At 39.2% G+C, this 15266-nt stretch overlaps 4 protein-coding genes across 4 annotated transcripts; 2 read left to right on the plus strand and 2 right to left on the minus strand.

Moving 5' to 3' along the window:
• Positions 1-500: 500 nt before the first annotated feature.
• L201_002719 (uncharacterized protein) lies at positions 501-2320 on the minus strand (the record flags this gene model as incomplete). The annotated part of the gene is made up of 5 exons (XM_066218493.1): positions 501-769; positions 829-1551; positions 1636-1671; positions 1738-1885; positions 1991-2320. The coding sequence occupies 5 exons, from the start codon at positions 2318-2320 to the stop codon at positions 501-503; spliced, it is 1506 nt and encodes a 501-aa protein (XP_066074590.1).
• A 517-nt stretch (positions 2321-2837) lies between these two features.
• On the plus strand, positions 2838-6077 carry L201_002720 (uncharacterized protein; the record flags this gene model as incomplete). Its single annotated transcript, XM_066218494.1, has 21 exons — positions 2838-2852; positions 2905-2958; positions 3039-3051; positions 3144-3300; positions 3414-3648; positions 3749-3962; positions 4027-4048; positions 4101-4186; positions 4248-4267; positions 4326-4361; positions 4422-4592; positions 4671-4697; positions 4761-4795; positions 4858-4884; positions 4933-4963; positions 5015-5097; positions 5174-5368; positions 5431-5457; positions 5514-5561; positions 5614-5871; positions 5978-6077. 21 exons carry the CDS (start codon positions 2838-2840, stop codon positions 6075-6077), a joined length of 1854 nt encoding a protein of 617 aa, XP_066074591.1.
• A 501-nt stretch (positions 6078-6578) lies between these two features.
• On the plus strand, positions 6579-9302 carry L201_002721 (uncharacterized protein; the record flags this gene model as incomplete). Its single annotated transcript, XM_066218495.1, has 9 exons — positions 6579-6869; positions 6935-7380; positions 7462-7527; positions 7603-7668; positions 7754-7865; positions 7930-8161; positions 8281-8586; positions 8703-9037; positions 9171-9302. 9 exons carry the CDS (start codon positions 6579-6581, stop codon positions 9300-9302), a joined length of 1986 nt encoding a protein of 661 aa, XP_066074592.1.
• A 292-nt stretch (positions 9303-9594) lies between these two features.
• On the minus strand, positions 9595-11243 carry L201_002722 (uncharacterized protein; the record flags this gene model as incomplete). Its single annotated transcript, XM_066218496.1, has 9 exons — positions 9595-9914; positions 10010-10085; positions 10185-10255; positions 10346-10448; positions 10518-10544; positions 10620-10685; positions 10758-10940; positions 11004-11129; positions 11184-11243. 9 exons carry the CDS (start codon positions 11241-11243, stop codon positions 9595-9597), a joined length of 1032 nt encoding a protein of 343 aa, XP_066074593.1.
• Between the last annotated feature and the right edge of the window lie 4023 nt (positions 11244-15266).

Below are 15266 nucleotides of genomic sequence, written 5' to 3' on the forward strand. Positions count from 1 at the left end.
TTCCTGCTTGTCATCGAAATAATAGACGAAGAAGGAATCATAGCTGACTTGACCATAGTTTGTATTACAGAATTATCACGCGGTCTCAGCATGCAGCTTGTGTCCTTTACACTTCCGAAAATTTGATGAAAGCATTACAGCTCCTTCCCGAGCATTCTCAGTCAGCATAAAAAGGTATATCATACCGCTCTTTATTCCATCTACATTTTACTTATTCCTATACAGTTTCTACCTCGCCCTCTGTCAACTCATTCCCCATCACTGAAAGGTTCTCGTTTTCATTCTCTTACGACGAGCGCTCTCAAATTTGGGGAAAGATTAAACCCCACTTCGTCTCATGGATTTCGGCTTTATTCTTCTGCTTTTTAAGTGTGGATACGGTCGATTGAAGAGACAAAGACAGAATATTGTTCATACATACTATGTCCTGTTATGCATCTCGTGATCTATGTGTTCAAATGGAGCAAATATGCCTATGTCGTTTGGCGTAACACCTGCAATTAAGCTGTACAAACTCTCAAAGAAGCTTCAATGCCTTGTCTAAAACCATGTTCCCATTCCCAGATTGCTTTACCCAGTTTCTTTCCTGTATGATTCTCGTATTCCGATTTACGTCTTGATATCCATTGACTTATGAAACCTATTTGACTTGTACCTGATGGATGTGATAAGAATATCAGAGAGTCATCCCAACCTTGAGAAAAGCCAGGTGCAAAAACTGTCGGATCGGGTGAGCCACCATGTGAAGCCCAATATGATTTATGGGAGTCTAACGGACACAAGCAGAAGGTTCAGCTACAGTTCGCGGATACATAGAGGTCGACTTACTTTCAGCATGACTTAGTTCATTGTGCTTGACGTTCTCTGGCGGTGGACCTCTGAATTTCTTACCACCTAACCAATGAGGTAAAATTTCAGCTCTTGCAGCATCTTTGGCTGACCAACCAGCATCCCAACCTTGTTCTTTTTTATATGTCCAGAACCAATAGCCTGCTGTATGATTTTCGAATATCTCCAATTGAGCTTTTACAAACTCTCTTCTATGTGCATCTTTCTCTGTATCTGGTATATTTGGTGGGAAACTATGTGGATCTAATGAAGCAGACCATTCACCAACTATTATATTACCTTTAGCATTATTACTTTGGTTATTTAATGTGTTTTTGAAATTGTTTCTAAGTTCGGATGAATGTTGATATCCTGTTTTTTGTTTATCTTGATCTGTAAAACATCTATATAAATGATGATCTAAGACGATAAAATCATTCTCGAATTTATCACCTACGAATTTCGAATAATGTTCTGTATCCCATGCATCAGATATATATAATGGAAAATCCGGTGGAGAAACTTGACGTATTTCTTCAATTATAGATTTATACCATGCTTGTAGTTTTGAATTATTTTGTGGTTCATTTAATAATTCTAATCCTACAACTTGTGGAATTTTTGATAATTCACTTGCTAAGTATCTTAAAGCTAATGATGTTGAAGCTAAGTTTGAATGTTTATCCCAGAATCCAACTTTTCCTTTTGATAGACCGGCATGAGCTATAAGGATGAATCATTAATTTAGCCGACCACGATGTGATTACAAGGGTTTTATCAGAGAGATGCAGCATTCAGAGAACGTACCATCCGGATTTTGAGCACCTGCTGCACCGTGTAGATCTACATGAATAAATCATTATCAGCTTATAGTCCAGAACTACCTTAGTTACTCATGAGCTAGCTAACCTATCAAAACACCTAGTCCAAAATATCCTGCCATTTCTATAGCTTTTTTAATTCTACCCCAAGTACCTTCATAAATATGGTGAAACGGTTCGAATTCTGTTCCTTTTAGTACTTCAGGTAAAGGGCCGCATAAGTGGAAGTAGGATATCTGCACAGATTATCATAAGATGGAGTGAGAGGCTCAGCAGTATCTCCGAGTGTAGCGAACACCATACTCAAGATACTGTAGCCAGTAGGAGGTAGAAAAGCTTACAGGTATTCTAACAGAATTAAATCCCTTTTCTTTTATCCACTTGAAATCATCTTCATTGATCCAAGTATCCCAATGTTGTTCTAAGTTTTTCTTGGCATTTGATCCTGAAGCAATATCAAAATCACTTTGACCAGGTGATTTTGAATCTTTAAATACATTTGATGAAATCCATCTTTCTAATGAAAACCATGAACCTAAATTGACACCTCTTTGTTGTCTATATCTAAATACTGCTTGTGGACCTAACGGTATCGGATGTGATGAAGGTGGAAAATCATATGAAGGTGATGAAGTATGGAATTGATCTTTAAATTTGTCTAGTAATCCCATTTTTAATATCTCGTAGAATCCTTGTTGCTGGACTGAGGGTAGTTTACGTTTGTGAATGGAGGTGACTATATGAGTGAACCAACGTTTCTACCATATAACCTGCCAGGGCTTCTGTATACTGTGATTGAATAGCTTAGATATACATTGATATAGAAATTGAAATCTTCCTTTCAATGACACCTCCGTAGACCGCTATCTCTCGTCTCTCATGAATTTCACTCAAGTGGACAGCTTTTTCAGCTTGGATCGTCAATTGACGTCAAACACATATCATCATGTAAATAACCGTGCCTTGTTATTCACACGTGTCGTTTCAGGTTTTCAGACAGTAGTCTTACGTCATCGGCGTCAGGTCTTCTCATATATATCTTTTCTTGCGTAGTTGAGACTGAGATAAGGGAGAAAAGCGATTGTCTACAATCAAGAGTGATAATCTATTTTGAATAATAGTATTTTCGACAACCTACAATAATATCGTCTACCCAGCTGGATTCGAAATCATATACATCTAGCAGAAATGGGTGACGCTCTTGTGAGTGTATGACAGCTACAGTGAATAGCAATTGAAGCTAACTTCCAGACAGGCTGTAGAAGACCAACGTTCAATTTTGAGTGTTAGATCAATTCTACCCGAACCTGTGCGTTATGCTTTACAATTAAAATATATCTTACACTTTCATTACTTATGGCTGATATTTGCATTATTTCCGTTCTGTAGGATTCGGTCACAAGTAAGCAAATGCCTTATATAATGGAATAACTTGCGTTTGAGGTGAATTTGTTTGGTACATATCGCTAATATTCAAGCTACACCTTTACTCAGAACTCGTAAAAAGATGTCGAGCTTTAATCTTAAAACTTCTACCTGTCGAAGTTGAATTATCACAAATATCAGATGCTACAAGTAGTATTATCACACCTGAAGTTATAGAAGCTTTCGCTAAAGCTGGAGGTGATTTTGGTGAATCTGTTCCATTCTGGTAAGTACTCCCCCCCCCCCCCCCTTTTTTTTTTTCTCTTTTATCCCTAAAGCCGTTTCTCGAGAAGTTGTGTGAGAAGGGACTGTATGTTGATAAAAATGAAATTTCTATAGTTTACTTAGAGCAAAAGCAACTTTTATGAAAGAAGCAAATGCAAATCCAGCAGATTATGATGAAAACTTATGTAGAGCTACAGCAGCTGAATGTTTGGCCAGAAGAATTGTACATAATCTACCTGTCGATAGATTAGAGTCTGTTATGAGTACAAGATATAGGTATAAGGAAAGTGATGGTGATGATTCTGCTCCTACAAGTGCTCTGGAAACTGCCATTGATCAACATTGTACTGTGAGTTTATCCATCAGTATACGTACTATGTACATAAATTATACATCTACTCGATGGGACTCTATCGGGGTCTGAGCTGACACTCACTTTTCCACTCCAGATCTTCCTTTCCTCCTCAGAAGCTCAACATGTGGTCAATTCGCTTTGGAAAGGTGACTGGGTGCAACAAAATAACGACGATATGGATATCGATTATGTTCCTTACGAAAGATCCGAATCGAATAGCTTCTGGGATCACTTGAATCCTCAAAGGTTGAGTGTACCTAGATATCAAAGTTTCTTTAGGATAATAGTATGGTTTGTCTTCTTATACAGTAAGTCAACTCCTCGAGCTAGCTTTCACATGAGGCATCGTTGCTGACTATCACGTTTCACTAGTCTATTCTCAGAGTGTACAAAGGTAAATAGCATTTTGTCGGAAAAGGTTCCATGTACTGATCAAAATGTCATAGTCCTCTCGATGTTGTCGATCCAACCAGAAATTGGGACTGGGCGGAAGTTGTTCTGTATGTTATGGCAGTTGCTTTTTTGCTTGAAGGTGAGTGTTGGGGATACTTTAAATGTCATTATGGCTAAGCTAACGGTCAACCTTTTTGCAGAGGTCGTTAAAATGTTCAAAGTCAGTATCGGAAACAAATTATACACGAGGAGCTACTAACATAGGAGCATGATAACAGCTCATCCGAATCGCAAATAAGCCTTTAGCGACCATTGTAAGTGTAGCTTCATCAGCGGGTTTTACACAGGTCAATTTGTTGATAACAAAAGCCTAGGGTTTTTGGACCATTGTAAATCTCTTGACGGATGGTTTGCTCTTATCAGCATTCGCCTTGAGAGTAGCAGGATTATCGTTAGCTTCGGACAAAGAAGAGGAAGCTTCCATGCTGCATTTCAGAAGTTTCCAGGTTTTAGCTTGTGTCGCTCCATTTATCTGGATGAAATTGGTGAGTATCTGAAAATGTACATCCCCAGGCGGTCTTTTCAGTCGTGAACATATATGATACTGATAATATGTCGAGTAGTTAACTGTATTTGATGGCTACAAAACCGTATGTTGCGAAAGCCGCTTATTTCAGGGGTATTTCTGTTGACGCCTATTACCCCACGAACAGGTTGGATCTTTACAAGTGGTAGTTACTCGAATGCTGTAAGTAATACACCAGAAATGCTTGCCGCCTCTTGTAGCTCCCTACTGACATAGTTGATTAGGCGAGAATCGACAATTTTCTTCATTCTGTAAGTCAACATAATTAAGCTCAACGACTTCTACTGACCCACTCCAAGACTTGGTATCATGGCTATCGGTTTTGTGCAAGTGAGTTGTATATTCAATGTTCACGTAACAACGCTAAACCTTCCGCGTCAGTCAATGTATGCGCTTGACGCAGCCGATGGGGAAACGGGTGGTGCTGCTATTGTGGTGAACAACCTTGTCCAAGCTTTGTTAGGGTAAGCGCTTTTTCTGCCTTTGACCTGTTTTCCTTTCAGTCAAGTAGATCGTGTTGACCGTAAATCCCTTCCTCAGTTCGCCCGATTTCGATACTCCTTCGGAAAGATTTGGTTATCCATTTGGTCTTATCGTTTTCTACGGATGGAACTTTACAACCACCATCATTCTCGTCAATGTGCTTATTGCATTGTTTGGTTCCGCTTATCAAGACGTTACCGATGATGAGACGGATGAATATTTGGTATTCTTTGCCCATAAAACCATTGACCTGTAAGTGAGGTGTAAGGGCCGAAAAGTAGAAAAGCTTTTATGACTAATGCGTGTCTTTATAGTATTCGAGCTCCTGACTCATACGTATAGTGAGTGGAACTTTACATTTTCCAGTTGAGTGGTATAAGCTGATTTAACCTCATAGTCCGGCTCCATTCAATCTTATCGAAGCCGTCTTTATAGCTCCTCTTGAGTGAGTCCACCGGTCAATCCGTTATAATAGTGGCACTGACGTCGATTTGTAGATGGATTTTACCAAAACAATGGTATATCAACCTCAACAGAATTGTAATGTCAATAATATTCTTCGTTCCACTTACTTTGATTGCTTTGTTCGAATCACAAATCTCCCATTCAAGATCACAAAGATTAAGAGCATACTTCTCTGGACCACCACCAGATGAAGAAGGTGATTCAAAAATTGAAGATCCAACTGTTGAAGATAATTCTCAAGGTGAAATCAGTAAAGTTAAATTTGAAGATTTGATCAAGGTGTTCCCTAAGTGAGTGACGATGATTCAAGCTTCTCTGATCCGTATCAAAACTGTTTCCTTTTAAAAGATAAAAAAAAAGAAAAGTAGCTAATTATATACTTTGGGTGTCTTGTAGTACCGCTCTTACTGAAGGCGCTTTGGTCCAAAGAGAGATTAAGAGCTTGAAAGAACAATTGGAAAGATTAGAAAAATTAGCCAACCACAAAGAACAATAGTCGACGTGTGATGATCGCCATCATACATATTGCGCGGATTCTTGAGAGGCACCAAGGATTGGAGGAAGATGATTCGATGAGAAGGAAATGGAGATAACAAGATACACGAAGAACACCTACACGTAGTATACACGGATATGATTGTCGTTGCCGAGCGTGGATATATAAGATTCTGCTTGGATGGGCACTTATTTACATACGCCCATGCATGCTTGCTTATCTTGTTATTTGTTCCATGATACTTTTCATATTACATATTTACGAAGGTTTGATATCTCACTCGGTGAATAGCCTCGGTGATAGCCGTACTATGACGCGTATCTAAATGAACAAGCCAAAACATGATGGCAGAGAGTGATGTTCGAAATACAACGCTCAAGGGTGACAAGACGCAGCTGCTTCTTTGCCTACAGAGTCTAGCAGTCTATAGCATGTATATGACTATGTGCTGAACACTTTGTCTCAGCTGGACCTTTACCTGAGATCGGTCTTCTTAATATCATGCCACCCATAGAATCTACAACATTGAATGACCCAGCCATAAATCCGCATGTAATCAATTACATTTCCACCTCATTATCGACTGATGAAATTGATAAAATACCGATTATTCGTAGGCCTTCTTCGGACGAGATAAGTAGAGTCACACAGACATGGCAACTGTTATATAACAGATATAACTCTGAAATTGTAGCTAAGCTACGGCATAATCGGAATACACAATCAAGGAACCTTGATTTAGAAAGAACATTAGAAGGTTTGAAAGTACATAGTTTAAGCTTGAGAGATGATGTGAGTTGTATTATGCACGAAGGCACTTGAACAGGTGAATGAATCTGACGGGCAATCTCAAGTAGCCTCATGTCGACGTATCAGAAGATGAATTACGCTCTATACTCCCATCAGATACATACATATCAGCAAAAATAGAATCGTTCATGTTAAATCCACCTTTTCAACCAATCGGCAAAGTTGACGCTGAAGTTCTAGTATTAGCAAAATGGTTTAAAGAAGAATATATGAAATGGATTGATCCTATATTATGTTCGAAATGTAATAGTAAAACTTTTATGATAGGTATGAGTGAACCAAATTATCAAGAACGACAAGATGGTGCAGGTAGAGTAGAATTACATAAATGTTCTAATAGTTCTTCGTCATGTGGTGAAACAAGAAGATTTTGTAGATATGGGAAAATTAAATCTTTAATAAAGAATAAAGAAGGTAGATGTGGTGAATGGGCACAATTGTTTTATGTGTTTTTGAGAGTAAGAGGTATTGAAAGTAGATATATATGGAATAGGTATGTCATCTAAAATCATCAGTCTCACATTCCAATCAAATGACATGAAGTTGACATATTCTGACTTTCTGTTCTCTATAGTGAAGATCACGTTTGGTGTGAATACTGGTCGCCTACGTTGAGACATTGGGTACATGTGGATTCATGGTAAGTATATAGCTTTTGATAGCCTGCATCATAATCAGGAAGCTGAATATACATCTTCTTTTGTACTTTTCATAGTGAAGCTGCAACCAATAAACCTTTACTATATGCTCGTGGATGGGGAAAGAAACAAGGATTCTGCTTGTATGTTTATCTCTGCTATAAATCCATCAAATTTATTCTGGTGGAGAATACTGAAGAAAACTAATTCCTTTGGTATAATTGATAGGGCTTTTGGTCCATATGGTGCGGAAGACGTTACAAGAGCTTATGTCGATGATTGGGAAGAATGCAGAACCAGAAGAAGGGCAAAAGGCTGGAAGGAATTTGATCTGAAAAGAGTACGCCTGCGATCATTATTGCTATCGTACACTTTATGTTGTCATATACTGATGAAATCACCAGTCGCTCAACTCACATACAGTATCGATACGATTACGTCTTCCGTCTGATGAGATTTCTCGATTGAACGATATGGATATTCAACAAAAATCATGGATAAATAATGAGAAAGCCAGATTTGAAGAGAGTGAAAGAATGGATTTGGGTGGTAGAATTAGTGGACCAGAAGATTGGAGAAAGATGAGAGATGAATTGGGTTTGGGTGAAAAGGTGTCAAAGAAACCTGAATATAAGGGTGAGTCACTAGTTAGCTGCGTATGACGATAAAGAAGGGATTCTCGCAGATTGAAAAAAAGAAGGAAAGAGAGCAGCAGCTTAGAGCTGACATCTTTTCCCTCATGAACGTATTGATAGTTACGGAGTCACTCGATGTACGGAATGATCAAATACTGAAATACGGTAATGCCAGATTAATTAACACCAACACATTCTTATTGAGCGATGGACCATCTCAAACTTCATCAATATTTCATCCCAAATCAATTCCTCAGAACCAGAATTTCAGATCAAAAGTCAAATTTAGATTGACTTCTTTTAACAGTGGCGAAGCGGATGGAATTGCCTTCATATTTACGAAAGATGAGGAGTCCAAGCTTGGTTTAGGAGGTTATGGATTAGGATATGATGGGTTGGGTGAAGAAGGTGATTTTGCTATCGAAAGTGAGTACCCATGTCTCAGCTGCGGCGCTCAAGAAAGTCTTTATCCTAATAAGTGACAACAAAATCATGAATCATAGCGATGCTGATGAACCATCTATGTTTGAACGCTACTCTAGTCGACACATATCGTACACAAGATTATGCAGATGATCCACCAACACCACATATATCAATACATTCACCATTAAAAGCACATCATAAATTTTCGTTGGAATATACAAAACCAAATAGTATACCTTTTTTATCTAATGGGAAAGTATTCGAATTAGAGATTCTATCTGAAATTACCCATGATGGGGAAAAGAGAATAAGAGTATATCTGATTACTCCAGATAAAGATGAATTACAAGTAATTGATACTATTTTACCTGAACCAAAACTTTCCCAGAATACAGGAAATGATCATTGGTGGTTAGGTATTTCAGGTGCATGTGGTGGTTTATGGCAAAAAGTGAGTATTCTAAGCACTTGCACTGTTTTGGTTTGGATTGCCCGATGAGGAAGGAAGGGACGGCGACTGTTTATTCTGAATCTCAAGCAGCTTATCGCTCATAGCTGACAATGGAAATTATCTCTTTAAATAGCAAGAAATTTTAGACTGGCAGATAGATCTAATAGAATTTGATGACACTAATGGTAATAAGGGAGAGTCGAAAGCTGATATAGATGATCAGCAAAAAAAAGCTGAAGTGAAATTAGAGAAAGATCAAGTATGATTACACAGATGAAGCGAGATATGAATGATAGACGACATCTCCTACGAGCAGTCGTTGTCGATGTTGTTGTAAATATACCATGTATCGTAGGGACAAAAATGCAGGAGTAATCTAAAATGTCCGGATCATACATAATTACATAGATACATCTTACTATAATGCCTATGTGACATAGCTTCTCAAATAATAGATATAAGGATTTTCTTGAACCTTCATTCTTCCTTCTTCGTACTCTCCGTACTAAACCTTTTCCGAATTCACCTTGCAGCTGCGTTATCCTGGAACTTTCAGCTTAACTATGTCCAAAAATAGGTTTTGGTTTATAACAATTATCAATTCTCTTAATCTCATCTTCAGTTAATTTCACTTCTAAACCTTTTAGAAGATCATCTAACTTTTCAATTGATGTCGTACCGATTATAGGTGCACTTATAAATTCTTTAGATAATGACCAAGCTAAAGCAATTTGTGCCATTGAAACATTTTTATCTTTTGATATCTCTTCAATTGTGTTTATAACTAATTCATCTGCTTCTGATAATGTACCATACATTTTAGAAGTCATTCCTGATCTTTCAGTCTTAGTTTTGTTATCAAGTGGTCTACATAATTCTATTGATAATAAAATCCGATGTTAGTAAGAACGTTCATCGCTTCATCGCTCTCGATAAGGAGTTAATCTCTATAGTATACAACTCCATACTTACTTCCACCGTTTAATGGACTCCATGGAATTGATCCAACGCCGAAATGCTGTAAGGTAGGCATCATTTCTCTTTCTTCCTGTTTGTTGTCATACTTAATCAGCTTATAGTTCATTAGGGACACAAAGCAGGAAAAGTTGAAATGGCCGTCGATGATTTATGCTTTATGTTGACTTACCTCTCTATACATAGCATTATGGTAATTTTGCATAGAAATAAAAGGTGTAAGTTTATTGTGGATGGCATATTCTGGTCATTTTTATAGCTCTGGTCAGCCAGGTCGCTTCACCGAGTGATACTAGTTCGGGGGAAATGGCGTTTGATTCCAGTTTAACTCACGTTGCATGAGCTGGAATTGCCAAGCATAACAACTACTCATACCTAAATATCTTACATGACCGGCTTGAACTATATCATGTAAAGCTTGCATTGTTTCTTCGATCTAAACCAGGATTCAGCTGTTAGCGTGCATAGATGATTCTGAATTACAAGCAGAGGTTGCGAGACTTACTGGAGTTTCATAGTCGAATCGGTGACACTAAGTATACATATACACATTTGTGTGAGACTGCTAAATCGCAGTTGATGCAGAATTAAGTATATATAGACTTACCTGGAAGACATCTACATAATCTGTACCCAATCTTTCCAATGAGCCTTTGATAGCCGCGAAGATTCGCTTATTCAGGATGATGTCAAGCGAAGTCAGCGTATTTTTGTCATAAGCCTAGACGTAGTTTAGGTAACTCACCTTTCTGTTTAATCTACTGTTATTGACATATCCAGCAGGACCATAAGATTTCTCATCACCCCAAGCCATATAAGTTTTGGTCATGATCACAACACTTTCTCTTGGAATGTCATATGTCTTTAGGAATTTTCCCAAGATCCTTTCTGAATGACCTTGGGAATAAGTATCGGCAGTGTCGAAAGTCTGGTTGAACCAAGTCAATACATTAGATCTGGTTTCCACATGACTTGAAGACTATATACTCACATTGATCCCTCTATCGTAGGCATATTTAAGATGTTTCAAAGCTTCTTCCTCCTCCAACACCCACGTCCAATTATCCTTGGGCCTTTTCACACCATACGACATACATCCTAAGATGATTTTCGAAACCTATTATGTCACTTAGTCTCATCCGTTCAAACACATCAACCTCGGTGTACTCACCTTGAGACCACTCTTTCCTAATCTGACGAATTGCATTTTGTTCTCTGATTCGGTGGACATGCTTTGTGGAAGATATACACAGGTAGATGAGAAAGATAAATGGAATGGGAAAAGCTATCTGACACCCGCTACATATATATACATGTCTCAAAAATCCTATACCGGGAGATCTACGCTTTAATCGGATAATATGATAATATGACAAATATGACCTCACTAAAGCTAAATAGGTAAATAGCTTATCGTTATCTGACTAATAAACTACTATATCCTCCTTCAGGAACGTAATCATGCTGACACACCGATTCTATATGATATTTGATTCCGTTATGTTTACACAAGTTACGCGTTGAGCCGTCTTGCTGGAACGTTAAGCTATTATGTCCATAAAATATTGAACATTACTTATTGAACTGCTCCTGCCAGTGTAGAACATACCCGATAACAACATTATCAAAAAGCAACTTGTTGCAGTGCTGTCGATCTCATTCACCTTTCCTATATCAGCTTACCACTCAAGTATCGCACGTTGTATTTGCTGGGAGAATCAACCACCTTTTCTTCACAATAACCCGTCAACGTACTCAAAATGGTAAGCTATATTGATTTCACATATACGGCCGAGAAGAGTTGGTGCTTATTATCTCTCTTTGATGCTCTCATCCTTCACCATTTGCTTGACTGTATAACGTTATCGATAATTGCTTCGTTCATACATGCCACTCCGACCTTACCTTGATAGCCTACCAACGCTGATATTCGACGTAAAAATGCTAATTTTGCTGCAAGAGCACAAGCGGGGAAGAAAACAGTCAGACCACCTAGATCAGCGACTAAAAGAAGTGTGGGTACTTGGGTTTTGATAGCTATGGGATTCTTAGTGGTTGGTGGTAGTGAGTTATACTCCGTTTTACTTGTAGCAAGCTCGGTTTTAGAGGGGCGAAGGGGGGAGTGGAAGTTCTCGGTTGCAATTCATTACAAAGGGCTCTTCTTTCATATCTTGTAATCTATCAGACTCTTGATTAATCAATTGGAGCAACTGCTGATCATATATTATCATTCTCTTAGCTGTGGTTGAATTGATCAGACTAATAGTTTTCGGTTCTTTCTGAAGAGGATAGGAAGGGGATCAGGTATGTCAATGCGTATTTATTTCAGCTGTGATACATCAAGCTGAGTTCATTGAGAGAATCATTCAGGCTTTTCTAACCGATGTTCAATAGATTTCGCTTTATTCTTCTCTTAACGTATTCTTAACGATCTCATGCAAAAAATACATCATGATAACACAGTCCTTTTCTGCGATCTAGAGATATCACAACGGATGGAGAAACATTATACTGGCTAAAAGATCGCGAATTGAGCCGATTGTGCTCAAACAGCTGATATCACTGATTCTTAGATTATGCGCGTTGAGCAAGACTGCTCGGATTCACTTCTGCCTCGGATCTATTCGAGCGCCTGCGCTTGAACTGTGACAACATCGGACATGTCGTCTTGTTCACAGCCATCAATATTTGCTTCATGATGATAAAATCTGGTTTCGAAAGTCTTGTTACAATGGCTTGGCCCTGTGATCTGTTTGCTATATATCAAATATATGAAAATTTATGGATTCGGTGTAATTTGCTTTGCAATCTCGTTATTCACATTCTCAATAATTGACCATCCCGATGTGTGCACAGTGTTCTGATTGTCGCTCTCCCGGCGAGCCTTTGCTACTTCCTTGGCCCAATCTAATCTCAGCTCTTGTAGGAATATCCTCTCCCTCTTCTTCAGTTCCAATGCCAGCTCGTAACCTTCAATCTTGAGTTTTTTCTCTCGTTCCGTTAAGGCATCTAACCCCATTACCGCCATCTTCTTCTTCCTTTCAAATATCAGCTCCTTAGCGTCGTTTCTAACGGCAGCCGCAGCGTGACATTTATCATATAGGACTTGTTCCAAAATTGTCATCCGTGACCGGGGGCGGCCTGCCGATTCTGCGAGTTCACCTCTGCATTCCATCCAAAATCGAGCAAATGCCGCAAACAGTCCAGCGGGTATCGCAAAGTATAAGTTGAAGGAATCTTTCACGGTATGGACCACAGCCAGGACTAGGAGCGCGATGAGAAGACCTGCCATGATCACGTCGCCGATTGCCAAAGAGCGCAATGAAGATGTGAACAGCACCATTTCAGCTGAGGATCTTGATTATATAATGACATGAACGTACTCCATACTACGAACCACCATCTACGAGGAGTATTTATGTGTTTCAGTTCTTCGCCCGTCTCATCATCAGTCTTCCAGGGCTGAAAGCAAGCTAGATACACATGGGCGTTTGGAGCTTCATAAATAGATTGGTATAAAGCCTACAGCCGGTTATTTACATTAGACTTTCCTCTACGACGCATACAACGTGACTTGGCAACATAAAGACTTACTTGCTGTTTGTTGGCTTTGACGTTCTCTTCAATTGAGCGGAGCCGCTCAGTCCACCACAACCGCTCTTGCTCGGAGAACTTCATTCTCGGGAGGCCGTGTGAGACTATACTAGATGATGTCTCCAATTCAAGCTACCCGTTTAATCGATGAAAGACCAGTACACGATTCGCTATAGATTCGTTGATTCTCGTTGCACGTATACAATAATCTAATGAGAAATTGGACGTCCCGCTTTCTTAGATTTCGCGGTATTCGGTGACCCCACATTACGTAATACCCCGCAATCGGATAATCATATCGTCATCATCGTTCAGATACATATCGTATATAACAAATTATCGATAGAGAGCAGCTATCACTGCAAAATCTTCAGCATGGTGCTCAGAGAGGTCTCTTGCACTATCCTACAAATCTCGAGCCACTTAAAGGGCACAAAATTGCTGTGGAAGCTCGTTTTGTCAGCCGCAAAGCCCAAATTTGGTTCAAATAACGCCTCTAAGGATACTATAGCACACCCTTTCGAAGTTGTAAGTCAGAGCGGACTGACGCTCCTGTCCAATAAGATGGTAGTGAACAGAAGTGGAGAGTTGGCCAATTTTGTGGTGTAAATTCGCCTATAAGTGAAACATCAATTCAATCAACGCTCCCTCCACCTTCCTAGTTATGGCATTGATAGCCCTGACCTTACTCTACATGAATTTCTTTTCGAATTTGGTTACTTTATATGCATATACATAAGATATAAATTATTTTCATATTTGACCTATGAGATAAAGCTCTGTCCGCGACATTGCCATGTTGTAGCGCGATGCTGTAAGGAGGGTTGCTCTTTCGTACCAACTCGTCGGTTATGGTAGTTTTACGTAACGTGGGATTACAATATGCCCCAGGAAGTGAGAAACGGCACGGCAGCCAAAGTCCACCTTGTTAAGGTAAGAATCTCCGGTACCTGAATCGGTAGTTCGTATACAAGTGTGTATGGACATTCTATTCTATATGAGATCACCTTCCCGTTGAATGCACACACAATAGCGGGTGTCGATATAATAATGATTTAATGATAGATCTCGACGATATCCTGCGTTATTATCATTTCTTTGGGCTGGAAATGCCTAATCTGTCAAAAAAGGACCTCGTTTTCGATTATCTACTGCTGGTTCCTAGGTCTCTGTCAATACCAAGGTGCTTCATTCTACGATATCCTACTACCATGGTTTGCGAAGCTGTCACATCTGAGGGGAAGAATTTTATATCGGCTCGAGGAGAGGGGTACGATTTGAGCGAGATTCATGAGGAATCACCCATATATAATTATTGGAAATCAACTTCAAATCCATCAAGTTATTGGATGTGGCCATTCAAGAGTACGACAGAGCCATATCTAATTTCGCATTTCAAGTATCATTTCAAGTATGAACACCGAGGCGGTATTCTTCCACTGTAGCCACACATCAATTCGCTACCACATTACTGGAGCTTATCATTTCTCAGATCCCACGAAAGCTTATATGTCAGTTGTGGTACCGCGCTATGATCACCCGACGCTATATTACTAAATACCAAATTCACGTTTGGGATTCGGGAAAGGAATCATCTGAGTCAGATGCAGCTATCCTATCTTGGGGATCTAAGGTGCGTATCGATCCGTTCTCGAGCGCG

This window comes from Kwoniella dendrophila, chromosome 3, assembly GCF_036810415.1.
Source record: "Kwoniella dendrophila CBS 6074 chromosome 3, complete sequence".
Classification (NCBI taxonomy): domain Eukaryota; kingdom Fungi; phylum Basidiomycota; class Tremellomycetes; order Tremellales; family Cryptococcaceae; genus Kwoniella; species Kwoniella dendrophila.